Raw genomic sequence first — 24517 nt, 5'->3', positions numbered from 1 at the left:
TGGGGGGTCCGCCTGCCGATGCAGGGGACACAGGTTCGTGCCCCGGTCTGGGAGGATCCCACATGCCGCGGAGCGGCTAGGCCCATGAGCCATGGCCGCTGAGCCTGCGCGTGCGGAGCCTGTGCTCCGCAATGGGAGAGGCCACAGCAGCGAGAGGCCCGCGTACCGCAAAAAAAAAAATCAAGTATTTCTTTAGTACAAAGAGCTATTCATATAAGCATGGTGGGAGGGGAGGAGAGGGGCTGCTTCTTAATCTCATTAACTATTTCTTTCCAAGAACAGTATTAACTGACGAGTAAAATTTCCACAGTTTATTTATTTTTAAAATATTTATTTATTTATTTATTTTTGGCTGCATTGGGTCTTAGTTGTGGCACATGGGATCTTTTGTTGTGGCTCACGGGCTCTTTGCTGTGGAGTGTGGGCTTCTCTCTAGTTGTGGCACACAGGCTCCAGAGCACAAAGGCTCAGTAGTTGCGGTGCATGGGCTTAGTTGTCCCGCGGCACATTCGATCTTAGTTTCCCGACGAGGGATCAAACCCGGGTCCCCTGCATTGGAAGGTGGATTCTTAACCACGGGACCACCAGGGAAGTCCCTCCACAATTTAAAAAACCAGTTTAGGGACCTCCCTGGTGGTCCAGTGGTTAAGACTCTGTGCTTCCAATGCAGGGGGTGCCAGGTAAATCCCTGGTGGGGGAACTAAGATGCCACGTGCCATGAGGCTAAAAAAAATAAATAAATAAAAACCAGTTTAAAAAACAGATGTTAAAACGTAATGCTAGCAAGATCAGGGTAGTGATCAGCCCCCCATGTGAATTGGTTAATATTGATAAGGCAAAGCAGGTGAGGATAGTAGACTTCTTTTTTTTTTTTTTTAATTTTGGCTGTGTTGGGATAGTAGACTTTAGAATGACATAAACTAACTGGTAAAAGGGAGTTAACTGTGGGCTGGCGCTTCTTAAAGTATAGTCTAGGTCAGCAATGCACAACAGAAATATAATGCAAGCCACATATGTAACTTAAATATTCTAGCAGTCATGTTAAAATAATAAAAGTTAACTTCACCTGTTTAAAAGTATATTTAATTTTACACAATATAACCAAAATATTATCTCTGCAACATATATCAATACAAAAAAATTGCTAATGAACTATTTTACTTTTGGGGGAGAGGGGGACTGAGTCTCTGAAATCCATTGTTTTTTTAAAAATTAATTAATTTAAAAATTTTAAATTTATTTTATTTTTTGGCTGCATTGGGTCTTCATTGCTGCACGCGGGCTTTCTCTAGTTGCGGCGAGTGGGGGCTGCTCTTTGTTGAGGTGCACGGGCTTCTCATTGCAGTGGCTTCTCTTGTTGTGAGCACAGGCTCTAGGCACGAGGGCTTCAGTAGTTGTGGTGTGCGGGCTCAGTAATTGTGGCTCGCGGGCTCTAGAGCTCAGGCTCAGTAGTTGTGGTGCATGGGCTTAGTTGCTCCGTGGCATGTGGGATCTTCCTGGACCAGGGCTCGAACCTGTGTCCCCTGCACTGGCAGGCGGATTCTTAACCACTGTGCCACCAGGGAAGTCCCCATTGTGTTTTAAGCTTCCATCACATCTCAATTCAGGCTAGCCACATTTCATAATCCATAGACACATGTGCCTAGTGACTACCGTATGGGAACTCTAGATGGATTTCCGTAACATTAGTATTTAGAATGTGACAGTGGCATCTACTACAGAGCACTCATCACCTTGTGCTCCCTGAGATGCCTCTCCTAATACTCTCCCACCACTAACTGAAATAATTACCCCACCACCAACAAACCACAATCCCACAGCACGTTACAATACCTCTGTCAAAGCACCCGTGTAGGTATAGCATTACCTTGCTAATTAAACAGTGACTTATCTAGCAGTGTCAACTATTCAGTACTCAGCTAGGAAGAAGCAAAGCGATCTCTAATTTAGTCAAAATCAGCACCACAAACTTATGCCCTAAAACTAAAGCTCTTTATTAAAATATCTGTAGTACAATTCATATCTATTTCAGGAATTAATAAACAACTTACTCTAGAATGTATATACGACTTGAGAAAGAACACATCAGTCCCTCACACCAAGCCTAATTTATTCTCAACTCGTACTAAATTTAGTAACTTTATCTTTCAGCGTCAAAAGCATATCATTTGTTCATTCATTGATACAATGATTCATTCAACAAACATTAAGTATTAACATTTTATGTTCCAGGCACTGTGCTAGAAAGGAAAACTATCTGCTTATCTTCATAGCTTATCTTCAAGAAGCTAACAGCCTAGAGGGAGAGAAGCTCTTAAACACAACAACAAAATGAGATAATGGATACTGCCACGGGGGAAGGAAGATAAGGTATGGTGGAAATCAAGAGGAAGAATTACTTAATCAGGTATCTGAAAAGGCATCTCAGAAGAGAATTAAAACAATTAAATTTCAAAGGATGGTAAGAGTTTATGAGGTGGATTGGGGCCGGGAAATTGGTAGAATATTTCAGGAAGAGAACAGCATGAACAAAGGCATAGATTTGTAAGATACCATGACACATTTGGGAAGTAATTCAATAATTTAGAACCTGAAGTTGAAATAAGATAACAAAAGGAATTAGTATCAGACAGGAAGGCAGGATTGAGATTAAGCAGGGCCATATTAAAGGGATCAGATTGACTCCAGTAGGACAAGTGACGGAAAGCCATGGAAGAACTTTGATCTAGAAAGTGACACATTCTATTCGCTCAGGATAGAAAGGTGACTCTAGTGGTAATATAAGGCATGGAGGATGGACCAGAGTAGAAGATTAAGAAATCAGAAGCAAGGAAACCAATTAGAAGACTGGGCAAAAGAGAAATGAGTCACTAAATCAGGAAGGATAATGGCAGTAAAGCTAAGGAGGAGGGGACAGTTACTAAAAATTTGGGAGGCAAGACTGACATGGGAATAGCAAGTTAAATTCCATGGGTTCTATGGCCAAATTGCATGACCAGTCTGCCCTTCACTGGCTCTAATGTCTTGAGCTAGTTTTTTTTTCTCTCTTTCTGCTTCAGTTTTTCATCTACAAATGGGAATAATAATCTCCACAAAAAAATATATGTACAAAGTACTTGGGACATCTGCTAATAACTAATATGTTTAGAGTGCTTATTATTTCAGCCAAATTAGAAGAGGGATGGCCTGAAGCAAACATACTAAAAACAGTAAAAAATGAGAGAGAAGTAGACAAAAATAAACAGTAATGTGTGGTGATTTAATGTGAAGACAAATATTCCTCATAGCCTCAGGTATACTTTTAAATAACAGCAATTAATTTAAACACAAAGTTATAATACTGACCTTATATCCTTTCATTTATATCCAGTTTGTAGATGGTGTCAAACTAAAACTTCCCCTAAGAGCTTATCTAACAGTGTTCATTAACACTAGGAAGAGAAGTATACTAAGTTTTCAAAATGCAACTCTTCACTTCAAGGTTGCCAGTCTGCCCTGAGTCCATACCAATAAAGTTAGTGATAGCTGGTTACTTTATGGCTTCTATAAAACTTCTAGAGAACAGGTGTCCACATCTGAAAAGTTTTGACCACAATAGGCTCCCTTGTTGGTGCTGCTATGGAGAAGTGTTGAATGGGCTGTTATAAGATTTTCTATACACGAAGCACCAGACAGCTAGGAAATACTTGTACAATACATAATAGGGAGCATTAAAAGGCCACCCGGACATTTGCCTAAACTGCCACTTTTTGTGCTGATCAAATAGCTGACCCTTGCCCTAAAACTCAATAAATTCTGGTTTTGACAGAGAAGAAAATTCAGCTACTGAGAAACTTTTAATCTGGGATTCTTTTTCAGTGTTATCCCACAGTAGACAATGATTTAGTGTTACAACTAGTCAATGCCTCAGCTACTCCATAAATGTACAGAAAAGTTAACCACCAAGCTAAGCTTAATGAATAAAATCATATATTGCAATTTCAATAAAAGAGAATAAATTATGGGATGAGGTCATTACTGTTGTTGGTTTTTAAAGTACACACAGAGGTATTCTAAAGGTTTCCTGATAACCAGCTACCAAGTACATATAACCTGGTTTATAATTTTGCTCAAAAGTTTTAAACAAACCTATACATTGGATAAATTGAGATTTTATATCACATTGTACATTAAGTCAGATTCCTCATCATAAGACATGAAAATTATTTTTTATAATTAGATGTGAAAATTTGAGATTAGTCCAGTTCAGGCTTGAGGCCTAATGATCAAAAATAGATGGTAAGGAGTCCATGGGTTTTCATTTTGGCTTTGAAATTGATTCCTGGGAACAAACCATTTAACCTCTAGAGGCTTATTTTTCTCCTTTGCAAAGTAAATATAAAATGTTTTCTGTACAAACAGTGACATCTAATATATTTGTCTTTCTTTAATATGGGTTAATATTTTTAAAAGCATGTTAGAAATTAAGGCTGAAGAGAAACATATGACATACTTCAAATGAAATATATTTTATATTTTAAAATACCTAAAACTAAAAATAGTAGCTAAAATATATTTCAGGACAGGTGGACAATTACAAAGTCTATAGAAACTAGATTCATGTAGTTCTTAACTGGGAAGTGATAGGGGATACTTTTGGAACAAAAGAATTTTCATCTTCAAAAGCACATATTTAAAATCTTTTTAGACTAGAAAATAAGAATGCTGAAAATGATTAAAGAGGTAAAAGGGAAAACAAATTAGGATACTAAGAGTAAGGAATAGATAGATTTGGAAAAGAACCAGAGTTTACAGAAGTGAAAAATTTACATAATAAATGTATATACTTTGAAATAATGTATATACTTCGAAAAATACTGGCAATGCCCATGAAAGGATTTAAACAGAGACTGGAAAACCAATTACTGGGAGCTGAAGCAAGTCCCACTGGAAGATACCTTATTGAGACATTCCTGCAATGTTATCGAGGGAAATCATATTGATAGATTTCTTCTGTTTCTTTGTTCCCACCTTCTGATTTTAATACAATGTTAGTAAATACTTCAAACAATAAAGAAAAATAAAAAAACAAGCCCAAATCCTAAATAAGGCACACAGATCCATCTGTGTCTTTCTCCCACCTGACAACCACAGCTATTTGTCTTGACCTTCCTATCCAAGTCATTAAGAATCTGATTGAGATCTGGTAAGAATCTGATTTAGTATGTTAATACTAAACTGAAAATTACAAACACAGCATAGGATAGAAGCATCTTTTCTTGTGCAAAGATCAAAAGTTAACCTTCCATAAAAGAAAAAAAAATCCCATTTAAAATCACATCAAACAAAACAAACAAAACAAAATAAAACAAACCTAGCAATAAACCTAACCAAGGAGGTGAAAGACCTATATGCTAAGAACTATAAAACACTGATAAAGGAAATTGAAGGTGACTCACAGAAATGGAAAGATATCTCACACTCTTGGATTGGAAAAAATTAATATTATTAAAATTGCCATACTACCTAAAGCAATCTACAGATTTAATGAGATCGCTATTCAAATTACCCATGACTTTTTTCACAGAAGTAGAACAAATAATCCTAAAATTTGTAGGGAACCACAAAAGACCCAGAACTGCCAAAGCAATCTGGAGGAAAAGGAACAAAACAGGAGGCATAACCCTCCCAGACCTCAGATACTACTACAAAGCTACAGTAATCAAAACAGCGTGGTATTGGCACAAAAATGGACATATGGATCAATGGAACAGAGAGCCCAGAAATAAACGCATACACCTATGGTCAATTAATCTTTGACAAAAGAAGCAAGAATATACAATGGAGAAAAGACAGTCTCTTCCGCAAGTGGTGTTGGGAAAGCTGGACAGCCGCATGTAAATCAATGAAGTTACAACACACCTTCACACCATACACAAAAACAAACTCAAAATGGCTTAAAGACTTAAGTATAAAACATGACACCTTATAACTCCTAGAAGAGAACATAGGTAAAACATTCTCTGACATCAAATATAGCAATATTTTCTTAGATCAGTCTCCCAAGGCAACAGAAACAAAAGCAAAAATAAACAAATGGGACCTAATCAAACATAAGCTTTTGCACATCAAAGGAAACCATAAACAAAACGAAAAGACAATGTATGGACTGGGAGAAAATATTTGCTAACGATGTGACCAACAAGGATTTAATTTCCAAACTATACAAACAGCTCACACAACTCAATATCAAAAAAATAACCCAATCAAAAAATGGCAAGAAAACCTAAATAGACATTTCTCCAGAGAAGACATACAGACGGCCACTAGGCACATGAAAGGTTGCTCAACATCTCTAATTATTAGAGTGACCATCATCAAAAAAAAGTCTACAAATAATAAATAAATGCTAGAGGGGGTCTGGAGAAAAGGGAACCATCCTACACTGTTGGTGGGACTGTAAATTGGTGCAGCCACTATGGAAAACAGTATGGAGGTACCTTAAAAAACTAAAAATAGAGTTACCATATGATCCAGCAATCCCACTCCTGGGCTCTTATCTGGAAAAGATGAAAACTCTAATTCAGAAAGATACATGCACCCCAATGTTCACAACAACACTACTTACAATAGCCAAGACATGGAAGCAACCTAAGTGTTCACTGAGAGATGAGTGGATAAAGATGTGGTACATATATACAATGGAATACTACTCAGCCATAAAAAAGAATGAAATATTGCCATTTGTAGGAACATGGATGGATCTAGAGATTACCATGCTAAGTGAACTAAGTCAGACAGAGAAAGACAAATACTACATGATATCACTTATTTGTGGAATCTAAAAAATAATACAAATGAACTTATTTACAACTCAGAAACAGACTCATACACATAGAAAACAAACTTTTGGTTACCAAAGGGGAAAGGGGGGAGGGATAACAGATACATACCACTATATATAAAATACATAAACAACAAGGATTTACTGTATAGCACAGGGAACTATATTCAGTATCTTGTAATAACCTATAAAGGAAAAGAATCTGAACAAGAATATATACATACCTGAATCATTTTGCTATACACCTGAAACTAACACAATACTGTAAATCAACTATAGTTCAATAGAAAAAAAAAAGAGTTTCAGGAGAGTAAGGAGGGTGTGTGTAAAAAGGTATGCTACAGACAGAACATGGTAGTAACATTTTATAGCTTGAATTGGAATTGTATAAGTGTTTACAAGGTACAAAACTGTTTTCAGTAACTACCACCAATAAATTTTAAGAAAAAAAAAAGTTAACTTTCCAAGTGGTTTGGGCTTTTAGCTATATAAAGCATAAGGACATATATACTTAAGAATAAGCACTCAATAGCAAAAAGACTAGATGAGTTTAGAGTTTTCATAGGCATTTCTCACATCATTAAACTACATCAAGAGGCCAAAAGTAAAGTTATATATCCAAAAGGTAAAGTTTGCACTATCTTCAACTATGCTCTAAAAAGTATAAGAGAAAATAAAGAAATCAAGTGTTCAGAGGAAAAAAACTCAAAGGGGACAGGAATGAGTGGGGGAAAAAAATTGGGCCTGGAATCAAAGTTGAAAAATGCTATCGTAGATCTGCTACTTTTTAGACATTTCTAAGTACCTATTCATATGCATTTTGTTTACCTAACAGGATGGTTATGAGATAAATTGTGTGTGTGTGTGTGTGTGTGTATAAAAAGATGTATGAGGGCTCCCCTGGTGGCGCAGTGGTTGAGAGTCCGCCTGCTGATGCAGGGGACACGGGTTCGTGCCCCAGTCCAGGAAGATCCCACATGCCGCGGAGCGGCTGGGCCCGTGAGCCATGGCTGCTGAGCCTGCGCGTCCAGAGCCTGTGCTCTGCAACACGAGAGGCCACAACAGTGAGAGGCCCGCGTACCGCAAAAAAAAAAAACAAAAAACACTGCATTATAAACAACTATGAAAATATAAGGTAAATACTTTAATTTATGTAAAAGGTAAAATTTGGAAGATTGTGAAGCCTGGTTATAATCTGAATAACCAACATAAACAAAATCATGGAGGCAGAAATGAGCTAGTATATTCAAGAGAAATTGAAACTATGAGTCTGGCTGTTGCGGAAGCAGTGTAACTGCTTACAGGGAAGCAGTGGTAGTATGATTGAAGAGGCAGGCTTAGGCCAGATTAGAAAGGGCATCTGGTATCTACCTGGCAGAACACAAGGCCCTGTCCTCTTCCAAGGAAGCTGTAGCCGGGAGCTCCTCCACCTCCCTATTCCCTAGCAGGCAGGGTTTGGGCACATGGCCAATGCTCAACCGGATACTCTCAACGCAATGAAGCAAAGTACTCAGGAGCTTTTACAAATTTTTATTTATGGGAGCTGTAGCAGCATCAAGTACCCTAATTAGATTCTTCTGAGGCATTAACTTGGCTTTGGTTCTTGCTTGTTTCTAGAATCTGTTCTCCTGCGTTTCTGTTAGCTCTGTGGGCTACCCTATAACCTAATAAATTCTTTTTCTGCCCATATTGGCCAGAGTCAGTTTCTCTTATTTGCAACCCAAAACCTTAACCAAATTATGCACCACCTGGTAAAACAGACAATATAATGAAAATCTATACCTACCTGGCACTTTCATACTGTTTCACAGTCATTAATGTATCCTCAATTGTTTTATTCACCAAAGTGTTCACACTGGCAATGAAAAAATTAATGGCTCCTAGAAGAGTTTCTCCATTTTTAGCCAGCAGTTTCTGTGTATCTGCATTATAGCCAAATTCTTCCTAAAACAAAAAAGTCATCTTAATTTATCCAGTTACAAATTAGTAAATGTGACTAAAGAAAATCTCAAACACATCACTATTGGGAAAATATCTGATTTAGAAATCTAGCTTTAGAAGTTTTCTCTTTCAATGTTTAAATAAATAAATAGGAATCTAAATCACAACTAGCTACAGAATTACAGAAAAAGTCGAATAAACCAAATTGTTCAGCTCTGAGGCATAGCTAAAATCAAATAATTTTAAAAAGTGAAACTACTTTGTACTAGAAAAATTACTTTCATTTCTACATTTTGTTTCTATTACACTGTAAGCACAGCTGTTAAGAAGAAAACTATAGCAGATTATTAATCAGAGAAACTTTAACTTTCACAACCAAATTAGGTAACAATTGGCTAAAACTTTCAGACATAAAATAGATTGTAATTTTTGTGTTTTGACTGAATCTCCTTAAAGTATAAATATTAACAATACACATTTCTTTGTAAACTTAGCAACCAGTTGACTCCCAAGCTCAGATCTATCTGGACAAACAGCTGAGGAAGGATCACTCAACACCAGTTTTAGTTCATTTTCTCTGAATAAACTGAGTCTTAGCTTAGCAAACATTACACATGACTCCTTAACATATGAATGGCAAGGACTAACTCTAAATTTTGAGCAGAGAAAGCTTTCAGTCTAAGTTTGATTAGTTAACAGATTATCAGGAACACATCTGACCAAATAAAAACTTTGATCATATCTTATTATAAGATATATCATTCAATTTGAGAATTGTGAGTTTGTTAAAAACATTTTTAAATTTCAGCTGAAAAAAATGTAATATTAAATTAAGTAGAATTTTAGAAGATGCAAATTTAACATTAGTGCTATAGGTACAATTAAATTTCCAGGTGATAGAATATTCAATAATTAATAAATACAGAAAGTAAAATTATCTTTATTATGCTGAAAGCATTTTCCATCTAAGAGAGGTCCATGTAACTCTTTACTTGGAACTCAGTCTTCAAAATTGTAGAGCCCTTGATTTGCAAATATTGGCAGATAAGGATTACATAAGAGGACTATCAATCAATATATGTAAAAACTAAAAAGGCAGAAAAGCTGAAGAGTTTTGGCACCATTTGTACAAGATAAGTTACAATATTGAAGACTAAATAAATGTTACTGGAAATAGAATATAGGAGAAAACATTAAAAAAAAACTTAGAAAGAGTTCACACAATTGTTCTTATTTTCTTTGGTGTTCATTAAGAGGTAAAAGGCAAAATTAAAAAATCACCAAATAAGAGGAAGAAAAATATGAAATTGAGCTGGATATAAATATCATAGTTTTTCTGTTCACTGTACAACAAAGTATATGTCATTGTATCATATCCCTGTAACACTGTTCATTGCTAAAAGTTCTTAACATCCACAATTCCACATTAACTTTGAAAATGCCAGAAGTCCTAATTTAGCCACAGGGAGATCTATATAACCTAGAAAGCTGTGCTTTTACTAACAACAAAAAAACAGAGTATTGTAAGATGAAATCACTGCAGATTGATATGTTATACAGCAGAATTTGGAATCCTATATTTACAGATGAGAAAAACAGCCCTAAATTCAAAGCAGACAGGAGGAGTAAATGGACGCTGTTCTGTTTCATGAGTGTAAATCTCGCCCATAATTCTGTGATGAAAATGTGTATAAAACTTCAGATTTTATTGCATAATTTGTAAACTTAATTGGCTAAAATAAAAAAGCTTTTTTATAGTAAGGTACAAGAGATATAGTAGTAAATGTTACAAAACAATTAGGACACTAGAAATAAATAAATATACATATGTATATGCATTATAAATACATAATTAAATATGCTTTTTTGGCAATGAAAATAAAATAAAACATGCCTCAAACTTCATTTAGTTGATAAGTTATTTTAGTATTCTCAGTTGGACAGGGGTATTTTACACATTATTTTAATAGTCAAAGGGTATACATATCAAGAACAGGGCTGTAGTTCTAATCTGTCAGTGAAGAAGAAAGGCCAACACAATTCCTTGATCTAAAAATTTACTTGCTTTATATATAGAGAATGAAGTTTCAAAACACTTGAACTTTTTTTCTCTTCAGCAGCTCCTACATTATTTACAATATTTATCAGATGTAAATGTACCAAATATAAATGACCACCATTTCCCATTCAACTTATACATTAGGACTAAATAACAGAAGCATATGATTGGACCTAAAACACCAAGTTTTAGTAATAGTTATTATTACCTAATTAATCACAAATGAGTTATTTTAAACAATAATACAAAAAAACTAGAATCACAAGAACTCATTGACAATTGATAGTAATTTGGACTGTGGAAGCTTTCCTAATCTCAATGTAGATGTTACCCTCTAAATTGAGAAAATGCAATTTAATAAGGTGCCATGGTACAACAGAACTAGGAGGAAGGCATGTGATAAAATGGTAAAAGTCTAGTTTGGAAATTCAAACAGTTTGGAAATTCAAACAGTTTGGGAATTCATATCTTGATTCTGCCACTCAATGGATTTGTGTCTCTCATGAATAACTCAAATTCTTCGGGCCTCCATTTCCTTACTAATAAAATGAAGATAATTCCCTTACAAGCTTGACAGGAAGTCTAACAAGGCAACCTGTATAAAGTTTCTGACAGATGACAGGCATTCATTAAAAGATCATTTCTTGGGCTTCCCTGGTGGCACAGTGGTTGAGAGTCCGCCTGCCGATGCAGGGGCTGCGGGTTCGTGCCCCGGTCCGGGAAGATCCCACATGCCGCAGAGCGGCTGGGCCCGTGAGCCATGGCCGCTGAGCTTGTGTGTCCGGAGCCTGTGCTCCACAACGGGAGAGGCCACAACAGTGAGAGGCCCGCGTACAGCAAAAAAAAAAAAAAAAAAAGATCATTTCCTATCTCCTTCAGGAGATTTGACTTTTTTTACTGCTGGATATTGGTTGTTTCTCTAGAAAATGAAGAAACTGGACTAATCTATAAATTCTTCCTCAACCCCCAAATGTCACAATCTCAACAACAGCTATCATAACCATCATAATTTATCTAGTGCCGCTATGTGCCAGCCCCTGCACTATGTATTTTCCAGAAATCTCAGTTAATATGGCATAAGGTGGAAGGAAGTGGACCTCAGCTCTTCACTACTGTACTCTATAAACTTTTCCTCAAAAAGAACCAACAGGCAAAGAAGGGAGTTACTGTGTTGGCGGGTGTGACTGATCCTGATTACCAAGGAGAATTTGGACTGTCCCTCCACAATGGAGGTAAGGAAGAGTAAGCCTGGAACCCAGGCGATCCCTTACTACTACCATGTCCTGTGATTAATTTCAATGGAAAACTACAACAGCCCTTTTCAGGAAGGACTGCTAATGGTCTGGACCTCTCAGGAATGATGGTTTGGGTCACCTCACCAGGCAAAGAACCACCACAGATTGAAGTGCTACCTGAGAACAAATGCAGTATGGAATGGGTAATGGAAGAAGCTACAACCATGTGACCATTTGTAGAAATGAGGACTATAATTCTTATTTCTTCCTTACTTTGTTATGAATGTTTGTGTGTGTGTGTGTGTGTGTGTAAAGCAAGTACCTTTGTTTTCTTCCCTATCTTATCTTTCCTCCCTTATCACATAAGATATATTAACTTTATATCATGACATATAGCTATTGTTAACTTAACACCATAGTATTTAAGTTTCAGGAGATCAAGGAAAAAAGTGATCCTCACCCAAGGAAGGACTTTGCATCATCTTCTAGGCAAAGAGTTGCTGTGTCTTTAAGAGTACACAGGATAGTTATATCACATTAGGTGGAAGTAAGACTTTATTGTCTTGATTTGGAGATTAAGTGTGGTTTAAAGAGATGCATATAAGTGCTGCTAAGTTGACAAAGGGTGGATTGTGATGGTTAATTTTATGTGCCCACTTGATAAGACTATGGTGTCCAGCTGTTTGGTCAAACATCAGTCTAGATGTTGCTACAAAGGTGCAGATTTTGTGATGTGATCAACATTTACGATGATAAACACTGAAGATGTGGTTTAAAGTTGGCTTTTAGGAGATTATCCTCCATAACATGATGGGCCTCATCCAATCAGCTGAAGGTCTTAAGAGCAAAAGTTTGAGGTTTCTTGGAGAAGAAGGAATTCCGTCTTAACACTGTAACACAGAAACCTTGTCCAAGTTTCCAGCCTTCTGGCCTACCCTATGGATTACAGACTTGCCAATCCCTATAATAGTGTCAGCCAATTCCTTAAAATAAATCTTTTGGGGGGGTGTGTGTGTGTGTGTATCTCCTACTGATGCTCTTTCTCTGGAAAACCTTGAATGATACAAAAATATCCTCCTTGTAAATGTTGATTCCAGATTTCAAATGCATCTCCAGTAGGTTCTAGTTTACCATTAATTTTACATTTATAAATATCAATTAGAATGTTCAATTCAATGAATTTTAAAAAATTTCTATATTATATATTTCCTTCAAATCACTTTTGTATACACATTTACTTTCAGCATTTGTTCACTAACAAATATATCAAGTATATTTTGGTGCATAAACATCATAAAAGAAGTAATATCATGTCTTCTTAGCAAAACAGGATGGTCCAGATTCTTTAAAAAAATGTGGCTTGTTGGAGTTGCTCCTGTTGAACAACTAACTAAATGAAAATACCTGAGATAGTTTGTGCATCAACTTGGTTGGGTCACAGTGTCCAAATATTTGGTCAAACATTATTCTGATGTTTCTGTGAGGGTGTTTCCGAATGAGACTTATATTTTAATTGGTGTACTGTCAGTAAAGCAGACTGCCCTCCATAACGTGAGCGGGTGTCATGCAATCAGCTGAAGACCTTAATAGAACAACGACTGACCTCCCCTGGACAAGAAAGAATTCTGCTAGCAGACTGCCTTTGGACTTGTACTGCTACTCTTTCCTGGGTCTCCAGCCTGCCAGCCTACCCTACAGATTTTGGATGTAGCAGCCTTGCCAATCATGTGAACCAATTTCTTAAAATAAATCTCTATATAGCTATGTATCCTGTTGATTCTGTTTCTCTGGAGAATCTTGACTAACACAATACCGTATTTCCTTTTGTCCTTAAAAATACATTATTATTCAATGACTCTTTAAGAAAATTCACATAGGATATCATCATTGGAATACTTATAGCCCGCAATTTCACTGATATTATCCAATTTTGCCATCATTGGTAAGAGTCAATACTGCTATCTCTTTGCAGTCATCTTCTGATTTGTGTAATAATTGTGAAATGTATTAATCTGGTATTGTAGTCTCTTTCCATTATGTGCAAAAATGAAAAATTCCAAAATTCTTAATTGTGTTGCATGAACATTAAAAAAAAAAACAAACAACTACATAAACAGTTTCTCCAGATTTCTTTTTGGCAATGCAAACAAACAAAAAGTATTTATCTCACTATTGTATCATTCTTCTAGGCAATGCTGTCATTCTTTAGTTTTCTTATTGTCTTAGTCATTTTTAACATGGTAGGAAAAAACTGATGAGTAATAACGAAATAATTCCTAAGATGGTGAAACAGCAAAATGTTTTAAGATACAGGAAAATAGGATCATTAAGATCCCATATCGTGTCTGATTTCCAATGGACCCATATGGTAGTTGCAAGATAACAAGTTTTATTCTATTAAAACCATAAGTAAATTTTCTCATTGGAAGACCTCCAAGAAAGAATAAAGTCATGAAATACCAATCCTTACAAAGAGTTAAAAATGCTCAAATAAAAAACTCAAAAATTCAAACTGGGTCCAATGGACTTGAATACTGAGGATTACCCTCTCAGTTCTGTTTAAAAAAAAAAAGGACTTCACATCTGTAAAAGAAAGATAATAAAAGTACTACTAGCTAAGACTGAGCATTAGATGAGCTAATACACATATAAACCACTGTATCTGGTGTATAGTAAGTCCCCAATCTCTGTTAACTATTATAATTAATAGGTTCTACTGAATACAGCATCAGTGATAACATTACTGCAGCACTTCCCCAGACCCTATACTCTGGCTACCTCTCTCCATACTGTGGGGATTTTTCTCTGGGTCACAGACCATCTAAAGATTCCATTTAAAGAGACAGCAAGAGATCATGGAAAGGGACTTCCCTTGTGATCCAGTGGTTAGGAATCTGTCTTGCAATGCAGAGGACACTGGTTCAATCCCTGGTTGGGGAACTAAGATCCCACATGCCACAGGGCAACTGGGCCTGCACGCCACAACTAGAGAGCCCATGCACCACAACTACTGAGCCCACTTGCTCTGGAGCCTGCGCACCTCAACAAAGAGCCTGTGCGCTGTGTGCTGCAACTAAGACCCGACGCAGCCAAAAAATAAATACTTTAAAAAATGCTATTAATTCTTATTTAAAAAAAAAAGAGATCATGGAGAAACAAAAAGGCCTGGATATAAATTCCAATTCTATCTTTTATTTGTTTTGTGAGTTTATAAAAACTACGTAAACTCTCTTGGCCTCAACTTCCTCATCTATAAACAGGGGATAACATTTCTTGCAGCGTTAGATAAATTACATGATATAATGGTTATAAAGCACCTAGCCCATTATATTGAAATTGTGGATACTCAATAATTGCAGCTGTTATGATAACTCAGCTTCCTAAATATTAGTTTCATTCTTCTTTTTGACTGTCTAATGACTCAGTTAGAATTGAATCTCAATGTTTTTCTCAACATTGTCATCTGTAGCCAAACTTTCTTTGTCCAAAATACTAGATATTATCAAATGATTTAATGCTCTAAATTATCTAACTGTGCAAGTTAGAAGTCTGTAGGCAAGGAATTTCTGTACCTTTTGGCTCCACGTGAGGAAAAAAAAGACATAAAAGGAGTCACTTAAGATATTATTAGAAATTGTTAATAATGCTTTGCTGAATACTTATATAGATATATACAGAAAAATAATTTCATTCTAAAATTCACAATTTTACACTAATGATTTCAGTAAAAGTGTATCACAAATCCAGTCAAGCAAACTACTCTTTGCTTAGGACATTCAGAGACTACGCAGGAGATTTTCAATAGGTGCCTGAATTTACTTTCTACCCACACCCAGCTATATACATAGCTATGATTCTTTCTAGGCTCTAGCAGGCTGAGTACTCTTTTTCCTTTCCTCTACCAAGTTCCCTTGCCCTGAAACCTCCAGATGACATCTTCTTTAGGGTACAACTGGACCACTATGTTGATAGAAGTCAGCTGGGCCTTCTTGAAAATTATATGAAATATCTTAAAGAACACCACAAGATTACAATTTTATTAAGAATTCAGCAAATCAGAAATGTAACAACTTACCTCTTAGTATACTCCTATTGCCATTTTCATCCCCCTCACCCCCCAATAGTTATTTCAAATCATCTTACATGGAGTTCTAGTGACTTCAAACTCAGGTCAGCAAATGCATCTCCGAGTTGCCTTTGGGTATGCACCATCTGGAAAAGCTGGGTTGACAATGTCTGAGCCAGTTTTAGAATATTTTCATATTTTTTCTTGTTATCTCTTAATATATCAATCTGAGCTTCAAGTTCAAGGTCCACAGTTCTTGATCCACGGCCCAGCTTCTCAGAGATAATCTGTCGAGTGCACTAGAAGTGGAAAGATATACTTTGTTTAGGAAGAAAAAAAGAACAAAAGAAAAAAACAGTAATACAGCAATCCAAAGTGCAAATGCTGGAGCATATGGCATGCACCATTTTTGGCTTCAAACAAGCTAGCCTAACAAACGGAAAACTGTCAGCCCCCTTAGAGGTTCATCAGGACTCAGAAAGTAAATTTTTTTTTTTTTTTTTTGCGGTACGCGGGCCTCTCACTGTCGCGGCCCCTCCCGTTGCGGAGCACACGCTCCACACGCCCAGGCCCAGCGGCCATGGTCCACGGGCCCAGCCGCTCCGTGGCACGTGGGATACTCCCGGACCGGGGCATGAACCCGTGTCCCCTGCATCGGCAGGCGGACTCTCAACCACTGCGCCACCAGGGAAGCCCCAGAAAGTAAATTTATCAGACATGTTTTTTAACTATTACTTATCAGAGGAAGTTTTAAGACGTATCTAGCTAGTGTATATACTGCCAGATGAGCTCTCTCACATAATCATATTTCAAGTTTTGTGCACTTTGGTAGATTACTGAAAACAACTGAGATACTTGGCATTGATTTAAGAACAATACTCGACTATTAATATAGGAATAATAAGAATACCAAAATTCTACTCTCCTATTGGTTTCAAATGTTTTTTTTCCTTCAATTTTCCCCTTAAATAGCTGTGTATATGTGTGTGAGTAGGAAGAATGAGGGGAAGAAAGGAAGGAGAAAGAAGAAAGAGGAGGTAGGGAGGGAGGGAAGGGGGGAGGAACAGAGAAAGAGAAAGAGGTAGAGATTACAGATTCCTGAATTCTTCTACTTTTGCCCAGATAAAATTAAATTATGTTACTCTACTCTATGTTATTCTATCTCTGTCCCAGAAATAATGATATAGGAATTTACAATTTTTTAAAGCACCTAACTTTAGAGCACATGAAAATAAGTTTTCTAGTAGTTTTTGCTAGAAATAAAAAATTACAAGCAAATTCACTACTCAACAATACATTTTTAGAGTAACAATGTAGGGCATTAATATAATCCTTATCATTTAAATCTAAAAAAATATTCTGAAAAGCAGTAAATAAGTTTTGCAATTTTGAAAATTTGCAAATTTGTTCTTTTATCATGTCTCTCAAAGTTTTGGTCACAGAATTAGTATTTGTTGTAAAAGTTAAAATAATGAATGAAATAAAAATGAAATTCCCCTTCCGTCCTTTAATTTGACTAAATAGTAGAAAAGTATTAATAGTTTGATGGGTAGTAGAGACTCTCCTTTAAACCTATATAATCACATATATAATATTCTTAAAGTAAACATGAGCCCATGCTATGCTATACATAATATCCTGAGCATTTCTTTTCTGAGAACGAATATCTTGAGACTTTTCCTTGTCAATACACATAAATTTATATTTAGCTACTCATATTTTTCTATTTTAAAATTGAAATGAATTCGCTGACACATTCTCTCTTATCATCAACTAAGGATTTTTATGAATAAACATTTTTTATAAAGGAGTTCTTTTTTTAAAAAGCAGAGAGAGGAGGAACCAAGACGGCGGAGTAGAAGGACGTGCTCTCACTCTCTCTTGAGAGAACACCAGAATCACAACTAGCTGCTGGACAACCATTGACAGGAAGACACTGGAACTCACCAAAAAAGATACCCCACACCCAAAGATAAAGGAGAAGCCACAATGAGACGGTAGGAGGGGCGCAATCACAGTAAAATCAAACCCCATAACTAGTGGGTGGGTGACTGACAGACTAGCAAACACTTATACCACAGAAGTCCACCCACTGGAGTGAAGGTTCTGAGCCCCACATCAGGCTTCCCAACCTGGGGGTCCGGCAACGGGAGGAAGAATTCCTAGAGAATCAGACTTTGAAGGCTAGTGGGAATTGATTGCAGGACTTTGACAGGACTGGGGGAAACAGAGACTACACACTTGGAGGGCACACAAAAAGTAGTGTGCGCACTGGGAACCAGAGGAAGGAGCAGTGACCCCGGGGGAGACTGAACCAGACCTACCTGCTAGTGTTGGAGGGTCTCCTGCAGAGGTGGGGGGTGGCTCTGTTTCACCAGGGGGACAAGGACACTGGCAGCAGAAGTTCTGGGAAGTACTCCTTGGCATGAGCCCTGCCAGAGCCGGTCATTAGCCCCACCAGAGAGCCCAGGTAGGCTCCAGTGTTGGGTTGCCTCAGGCCAAACAACCAACAGGGAGGGAACCCAGCCCCACCCATCAACAGTCAACTGGATTAAAGTTTTACAGAGCTCTGCCCACCAGAGCAACAGTCAGCTCTACCCACCACCAGTCCCTCCCATCAAGCCTCTTAGATAGCCTCATATACCAGAAGTAAGAAGAACTACAATCCTGCAGCCTGTGGAACAAAAACCACATTCACAGAAAGACAGACAAGATGAAAAGGCAGAGGGCTATATACCAGATGAAGGAACAAGATAAAACCCCAGAAAAAAAACTAAATGAAGTGGAGATAGGCAACCTTCCAGAAAAAGAATTCAGAATAATGATAGTGAAGATGATCCAGGACCTCGGAAAAAGAATGGAGGCAAAGATCGAGAAGATGAAAGAAATGTTTAACAAAGACCTAGAAGAATTAAAGAACAAACAAACAGAGATGAACAATACAATAAATGAAATGAAAACTACACTAGAAGGAATCAATAGCAGAATAACTGAGGCAGAAGAATGGATAAGTGACCTGGAAGACAGAATGGTGGAATTCACTGCTGCAGAACAGAATAAAGAAAAAAGAATGAAAAGAAATGAAGACAGCCTAAGAGACCTCTGAGACAACATTAAACACAAGAACATTTGCAATATAGGTGTCCAAGAAGGAGAAGAGAGAGAGAAAGGACCAGAGAAAATATTTGAAGAGATTATAGTCAAAAACTTCCCTAACATGGGAAAGGAAATAGCCACCCAAGTCCAGGAAGTGCAGCGAGTCCCATACAGGATAAACCCAAGGAGAAACATGCTGAGACACATAGTAATCAAATTGGCAAAAATTAAAGACAAAGAAAAATTATTGAAAGAAGCAAGGGAAAAACGAAAATAACATACAAGGGAACTCCCATAAGGTTAAGAGCTGATTTCTCAGCATAAACTCCACAAGCCAGAAGAGAGTGACATGATATACTTAAAGTGATGAAAAGAAGAACCTACAACCAAGATTACTCTACCCAGCAAGGATCTCATTCAGATTCAATGGAGAAATCAAAAGCTTTACAGACAAGCAAAAGCTAAGAGAATTCAGCACCACCAAACCAGCTCTACAAGCAATGGTAAAGGAACTTCTCTAAGTGGGAAACACAAGAGAAGGAAAGGACCTACAAAAACAAACCCAAAACAATTAAGAAAATGGTCATAGGAACATACATATTGATAATTACCTTAAACGTGAATGGATTAAATGCTCCAACCAAAAGAATGAATGGATACATTCTTCACTGAATGGATACAAAAACAAGATCCATATATATGCTGTCTACAAGAGACCCACTTCAGACCTAGGGACACATACAGACTGAAAGTAAGGAGATGGAAAAAGATATTCCATGCAAATGGAAATCAAAACAAAGCTGGAGTAGCTATATTCATATCAGATAAAATAGACTTTAAAAAAAAGTATGTTACAAGAGACAAGGAAGGACACTACATAATAATCAAGGAACCAATCCAAGAAGAAGATATAACAATTATAAATATATATGCCCCCAACACAGGAGCACCTCAATACATAAGGCAACTGCTAACAGGTATAAAGGAGGAAATCGACAGTAACACAATAATAGTGGGGGACTTTAACACCTCACTTACAACAATGGACAGATCATCCAAAATGAAAATAAATAAAGAAACAGAAGCTTTAAATGACACAACAGACCAGATAGATTTAATTGATATTTATAGGACATTCCATCCAAAAACAGCAGATTACACTTTCTTTTCAAGTGCACATGGAACATTCTCCAGGATAGATCACATCTTGGGTCACAAATCAAGCCTCAGTAAATTTAAGAAAACTGAAATCATGTCATGCATCATTTCTGACCACAACGCTATGAGATTAGAAATGAATTACAGGGAAAAAAACGTAAAAAACACAAACACATGGAGGCTAAACAATACATTATTAAATAAGCAAGAGATCACTGAAGAAATCAAAGAGGAAATCAAAAAATACCTAGAGACAAATGACAATGAAAACACGACAATCCAAAACCTACGGGATGCAGCAAAAGCAGTTCTAAGAGGGAAGTTTATAGCTATACAAGCTTATCTCAAGAAACAAGAAAAATCTCAAGTAAACAATCTAACCTTATACCTAAAGGAACTAGAGAAAGAAGAACAAACAAAACCCAAAGTTAGCAGAAGGAAAGAAATCATAAATATCTGCGCAGAAATAAATGAAATAAAAACAAAGAAAACAATAGCAAAGATGAATAAAACTAAAAGCTGGTTCTTTGAGAAGATAAACAAAATTGATAAACCATCAAGAAAAAGAGGGAGAGGATTCAAATCAATAAAATTAGAAATCAAAAAGGAGAAGTTACAACAGACACCACAGAAATACAAAGCATCCTAAGAGACTACTACAAGCAACTCTATGCCAACAAAATGGACAACCTGGAAGAAATGGACAAATTCTTGGAAAGGTATAGCCTTCCAAAGACTGAACCAGGAGGAAATAGAAAATATGAACAGACCAAACACAAGTAATGAAATTAAAACTGTGATGAAAAATCTTCCAACAAACAAAAGTCCAGGACCAGATGGCTTCACAGGTGAATTCTATCAAACATTTGGAGAAGAGCTAACACCCATCCTTCTGAAACTCTTGCAAAAAACTGCAGAGGAAGGAACACTGCCAAACTCATTCTATGAGGCCACCATCACCCTGACACCAAAATCAGACAAAGATACAAAACAGAAAGGAAAATTACAGACCAGTATCACTCATGAATATAGATGAAAAAATCCTCAACAAAATATTAGCAAACAGAATTAAACACCACATTAAAAAGATCGGACGCTGGGATTCCCTGGTGGCGCAGTGGTTGAGAGTCCACCTGCTGATGCAGGGAACACGGGTTCGTGCCCCAGTCCGGGAAGATCCCACATGCCGCGGAGCGGCTGGGCCCGTAAGCCATGGCCGCTGAGCCTGCTCGTCCGGAGCCTGTGTTCCACAATGGGAGAGGCCACAACAGTGAGAGTCCCGTGTAGGCAAAAAAAACAAACAAACATCAGACACCACGTTAAAGTGAGATTTATCCCAGGGATGCAAGGATTCTTCAATATATGCAAATCAATCAATGTGATACACTACATTAACAAATTGAAGAATAAAAACCATATGATCATCTCAATAGATGCAGAAAAAGCTGTTGACAAAATTCAGCACCCATTTATGATAAAAACTCTCCAGAAAGTGGGCATAGAGGGAACCTACCTCAACATAATAAAGGCCATATACGACAAACCCACAGCAAACATCATTCTCAATGGTGAAAAACTGAAAGCATTTCCTCTAAGATTAGGAATAAGACAAGGATGTCCACTCTCACCACTATTATTCAACATAGTTTTGGAAGTCCTAGCAAAAGCAATCAGAGAAGAAAAAGAAATAAAATGAATCCAAATGGGAAAGAAGTAAAACTGTCATTGTGTGCAGACGACATTATACTATACACAGAGAACCCTAAAAATGGCACCAGAAAACTACTAGAGCTAATCAATGAATTTGGTAAAGTTGCAGGATACAAAATGCACAGAAATCTCTTGCATTCCTATACATTAATGATGAAAGATCTGAAAGAGAAATTATGGAAACACTCCCATTGGCACTGCAACAAAAAGAATAAAATAGGAGAGGGGGAAGATGGCGGAAGAGTAAGACACGGCGATCACCTTCCTCCCCACAGATACATCAGAAATACATCTACATGTGGAACAACTCCTACAGAACACCTACAGAACGCTGGCAGAAGACCTCACACCTACCAAAAGGCAAGAAACTCCCCACGTACCTGGGTAGGGCAAAAGAAAAAAGAATAAACAGAGACAAAAGAATAGGGACAAGACCCGCACAAGTGGGAGGGAGCTGTGAAGGAGGAAAGGTTTCCACACACTAGGAGCCCCTTCGTGGGCGGAGACTGCGGGTGGCGGAGGAGGGGAAGCTTCAGAGCTGCGAAGGAGAGCGCAGCCACAGGCGTGCAGAGGGCAAGGCGGAGAGATTCCCACACAGAGGATCGGCACCGACCGGCACTCACCAGCCCGAGAGGCTTGTCTGTTCACCCGCCAGGTAGGGCGGGACTGGGAGCTGAGGCTCGGGCTTTGGTCATATCCCAGGGAGAAGACTGGCGGCGTGAACACAGCCTGAAGGGGCTAGTGCACCACGGCTAGCCTGGAGGGAATCCGGGAAAAAGTCTGGACCTGCCGAAAAGGCAAGAGACTTTTTCTTCCCTCTTTGTTTCCTGGTGCGCAAGGAGAGGGGATTAAGAGCACTGCTTAAAGGACCTCCAGAGATGGGAGCAAGCCGTGGCTAACATTGCGGACCCCAGAGACGGGCATGAGACGCTAAGGCTGCTGCCGCCGCCACCAAGCAGCCTCTGTGCGAGCACAGGTCACTCTCAACACCTCCCTTCCAGGGAGCCTCTGCAGCCCGCCACTGCCAGGATCCCGGGATCCAGGGACAACTTCCCCGGGAGAACGCACGGCGTGCCTCAGGCTGGTGCAATGTCACGCTGGCCTCTGCCACCGCAGGCTCGCCCTGCACTCTGTGCCCCTCCCTCCCCCTGGCCTGAGTGAGCCAGAGTCCCCGAATCAGCGGCTCCTTTAATCCTGTCCTGTCTGAGCGGAGAACAGACGCCCTCCTGCGACCTACAAGCAGAGGCGGGACCAAATCCAAAGCTGAGCCCTGGGAGCTGTGAGAACAAAGAAGAGAAAGGGAAGTCTCTTCCAGCAGCCTCAGGAGCAGCAGATTAAATCTCCACAATCAATTTGATGTACCCTGCATCTGTGGAATACATGAATAGACAAGGAATCATCCCAAATTGTGGAGGTGGACTTTGAGAGCAAGATTTATTATTTTTTCCCCTTTTCCTCTTTTTGTGAGTGTGTATGTGTATGCTTCTGTGTGAGATTTTGTCTCTATAGCTTTGCTTTCACCATTTGTCCTAGGGTTTTACCCGTCCAGTTGTTTAAAAAAATTTTTTTTAATAATTATTTTTTATTTTAATAACTTTATTTTATTTTATTTCTCTTTCTTCCTTCCTTCCTTTCTTTCTTTCTTTCTTTCTCCTCCCTCCTTCCTTCCTTCATCCCTCCCTCCCTCCCTCCCTTCCTATCTTTCTTTCTACTTTTTCTCCCTTTTATTCTGAGCTGTGTGGATGAAAGGCTCTTGGTGCTGCAGCCAGGAGTCCGTGCTGTGCCTCTGAGGTGGGAGAGCCAACTTCAGGACACTGGTCCGCAAGAGACCTCCCAGCTCGACGTAATATCAAACAGCGAAAATCTCCCAGAGATCTCTATCTCAACACCAACACCCAGTTTCACTCAATGACAAGTAAGCTACAGTGCTGGACACCCTATGCCAAACAACTAGCAAGACAGGAACACAACCCCACCCAATAGCAGAGAGGTTGCCTAAAATCATAATAAGTCCATAGACACCCCAAAACACACCACCAGACGTGGACCTGCCCACCAGAGAGACAAGATCCAGCCTCATCCAGCAGAACACAGGCACTAGTCCCCTCCACCAGGAAGTCTGCACAACCCACTGAACTAACTTCAGCCACTGAGGACAGACACCAAAAACAAAGGGAACTACAAACCTGCAACCTGCAAAAAGGAGACCCCAAACACAGTAAGATAAGCAAAATGAGAAGAAAGAAAAACACACAGCAGATGAAGGAGCAAGATAAAAACCCACTAGACCTAACAAATGAGGAAGAAATAGGCAGTCTACCTGAAAAAGAATTCAGAACAATGATAGTAAAGATGATCCAAAATCTTGGAAATAGAATAGAGAAAATGCAAGAAACATTTAACAAGGAACTAGAAGAACTAAAGAGGAA

At 38.2% G+C, this 24517-nt stretch overlaps 1 protein-coding gene across 13 annotated transcripts in view; it reads right to left on the bottom strand.

The window, feature by feature from the left end:
* ARFIP1 (ARF interacting protein 1) overlaps positions 1 to 24517 on the bottom strand; it is a 135014-nt gene that overhangs the window by 29378 nt on the left and 81119 nt on the right. For all 13 annotated transcript variants that reach the window (XR_003435038.1, XR_003435039.1, XM_027117209.1 and 10 more), the window contains 2 exons: positions 16202 to 16423; positions 8610 to 8767 (listed from right to left, as the gene is read on the bottom strand). Coding sequence is in view for 11 of the 13 variants with exons in the window: in XM_027117209.1 (XP_026973010.1) it covers positions 8610 to 8767; positions 16202 to 16423 (380 nt within the window). In the remaining 2 variants the exon portion in view is untranslated. The remainder of the gene's footprint in view (positions 1 to 8609; positions 8768 to 16201; positions 16424 to 24517) is intronic.

The sequence above is a fragment of the Aethalodelphis obliquidens genome, unplaced genomic scaffold (genome assembly GCF_003676395.1).
Source record: "Aethalodelphis obliquidens isolate GAN/ISIS:26980383/991018 unplaced genomic scaffold, ASM367639v1 scaffold17, whole genome shotgun sequence".
In the NCBI taxonomy this organism is placed as follows: Eukaryota; Metazoa; Chordata; class Mammalia; order Artiodactyla; family Delphinidae; genus Aethalodelphis; species Aethalodelphis obliquidens.
The sequence above is the reverse complement of the archived record's forward strand: the minus strand, read 5'-3'. Positions and strand labels throughout refer to the sequence as shown.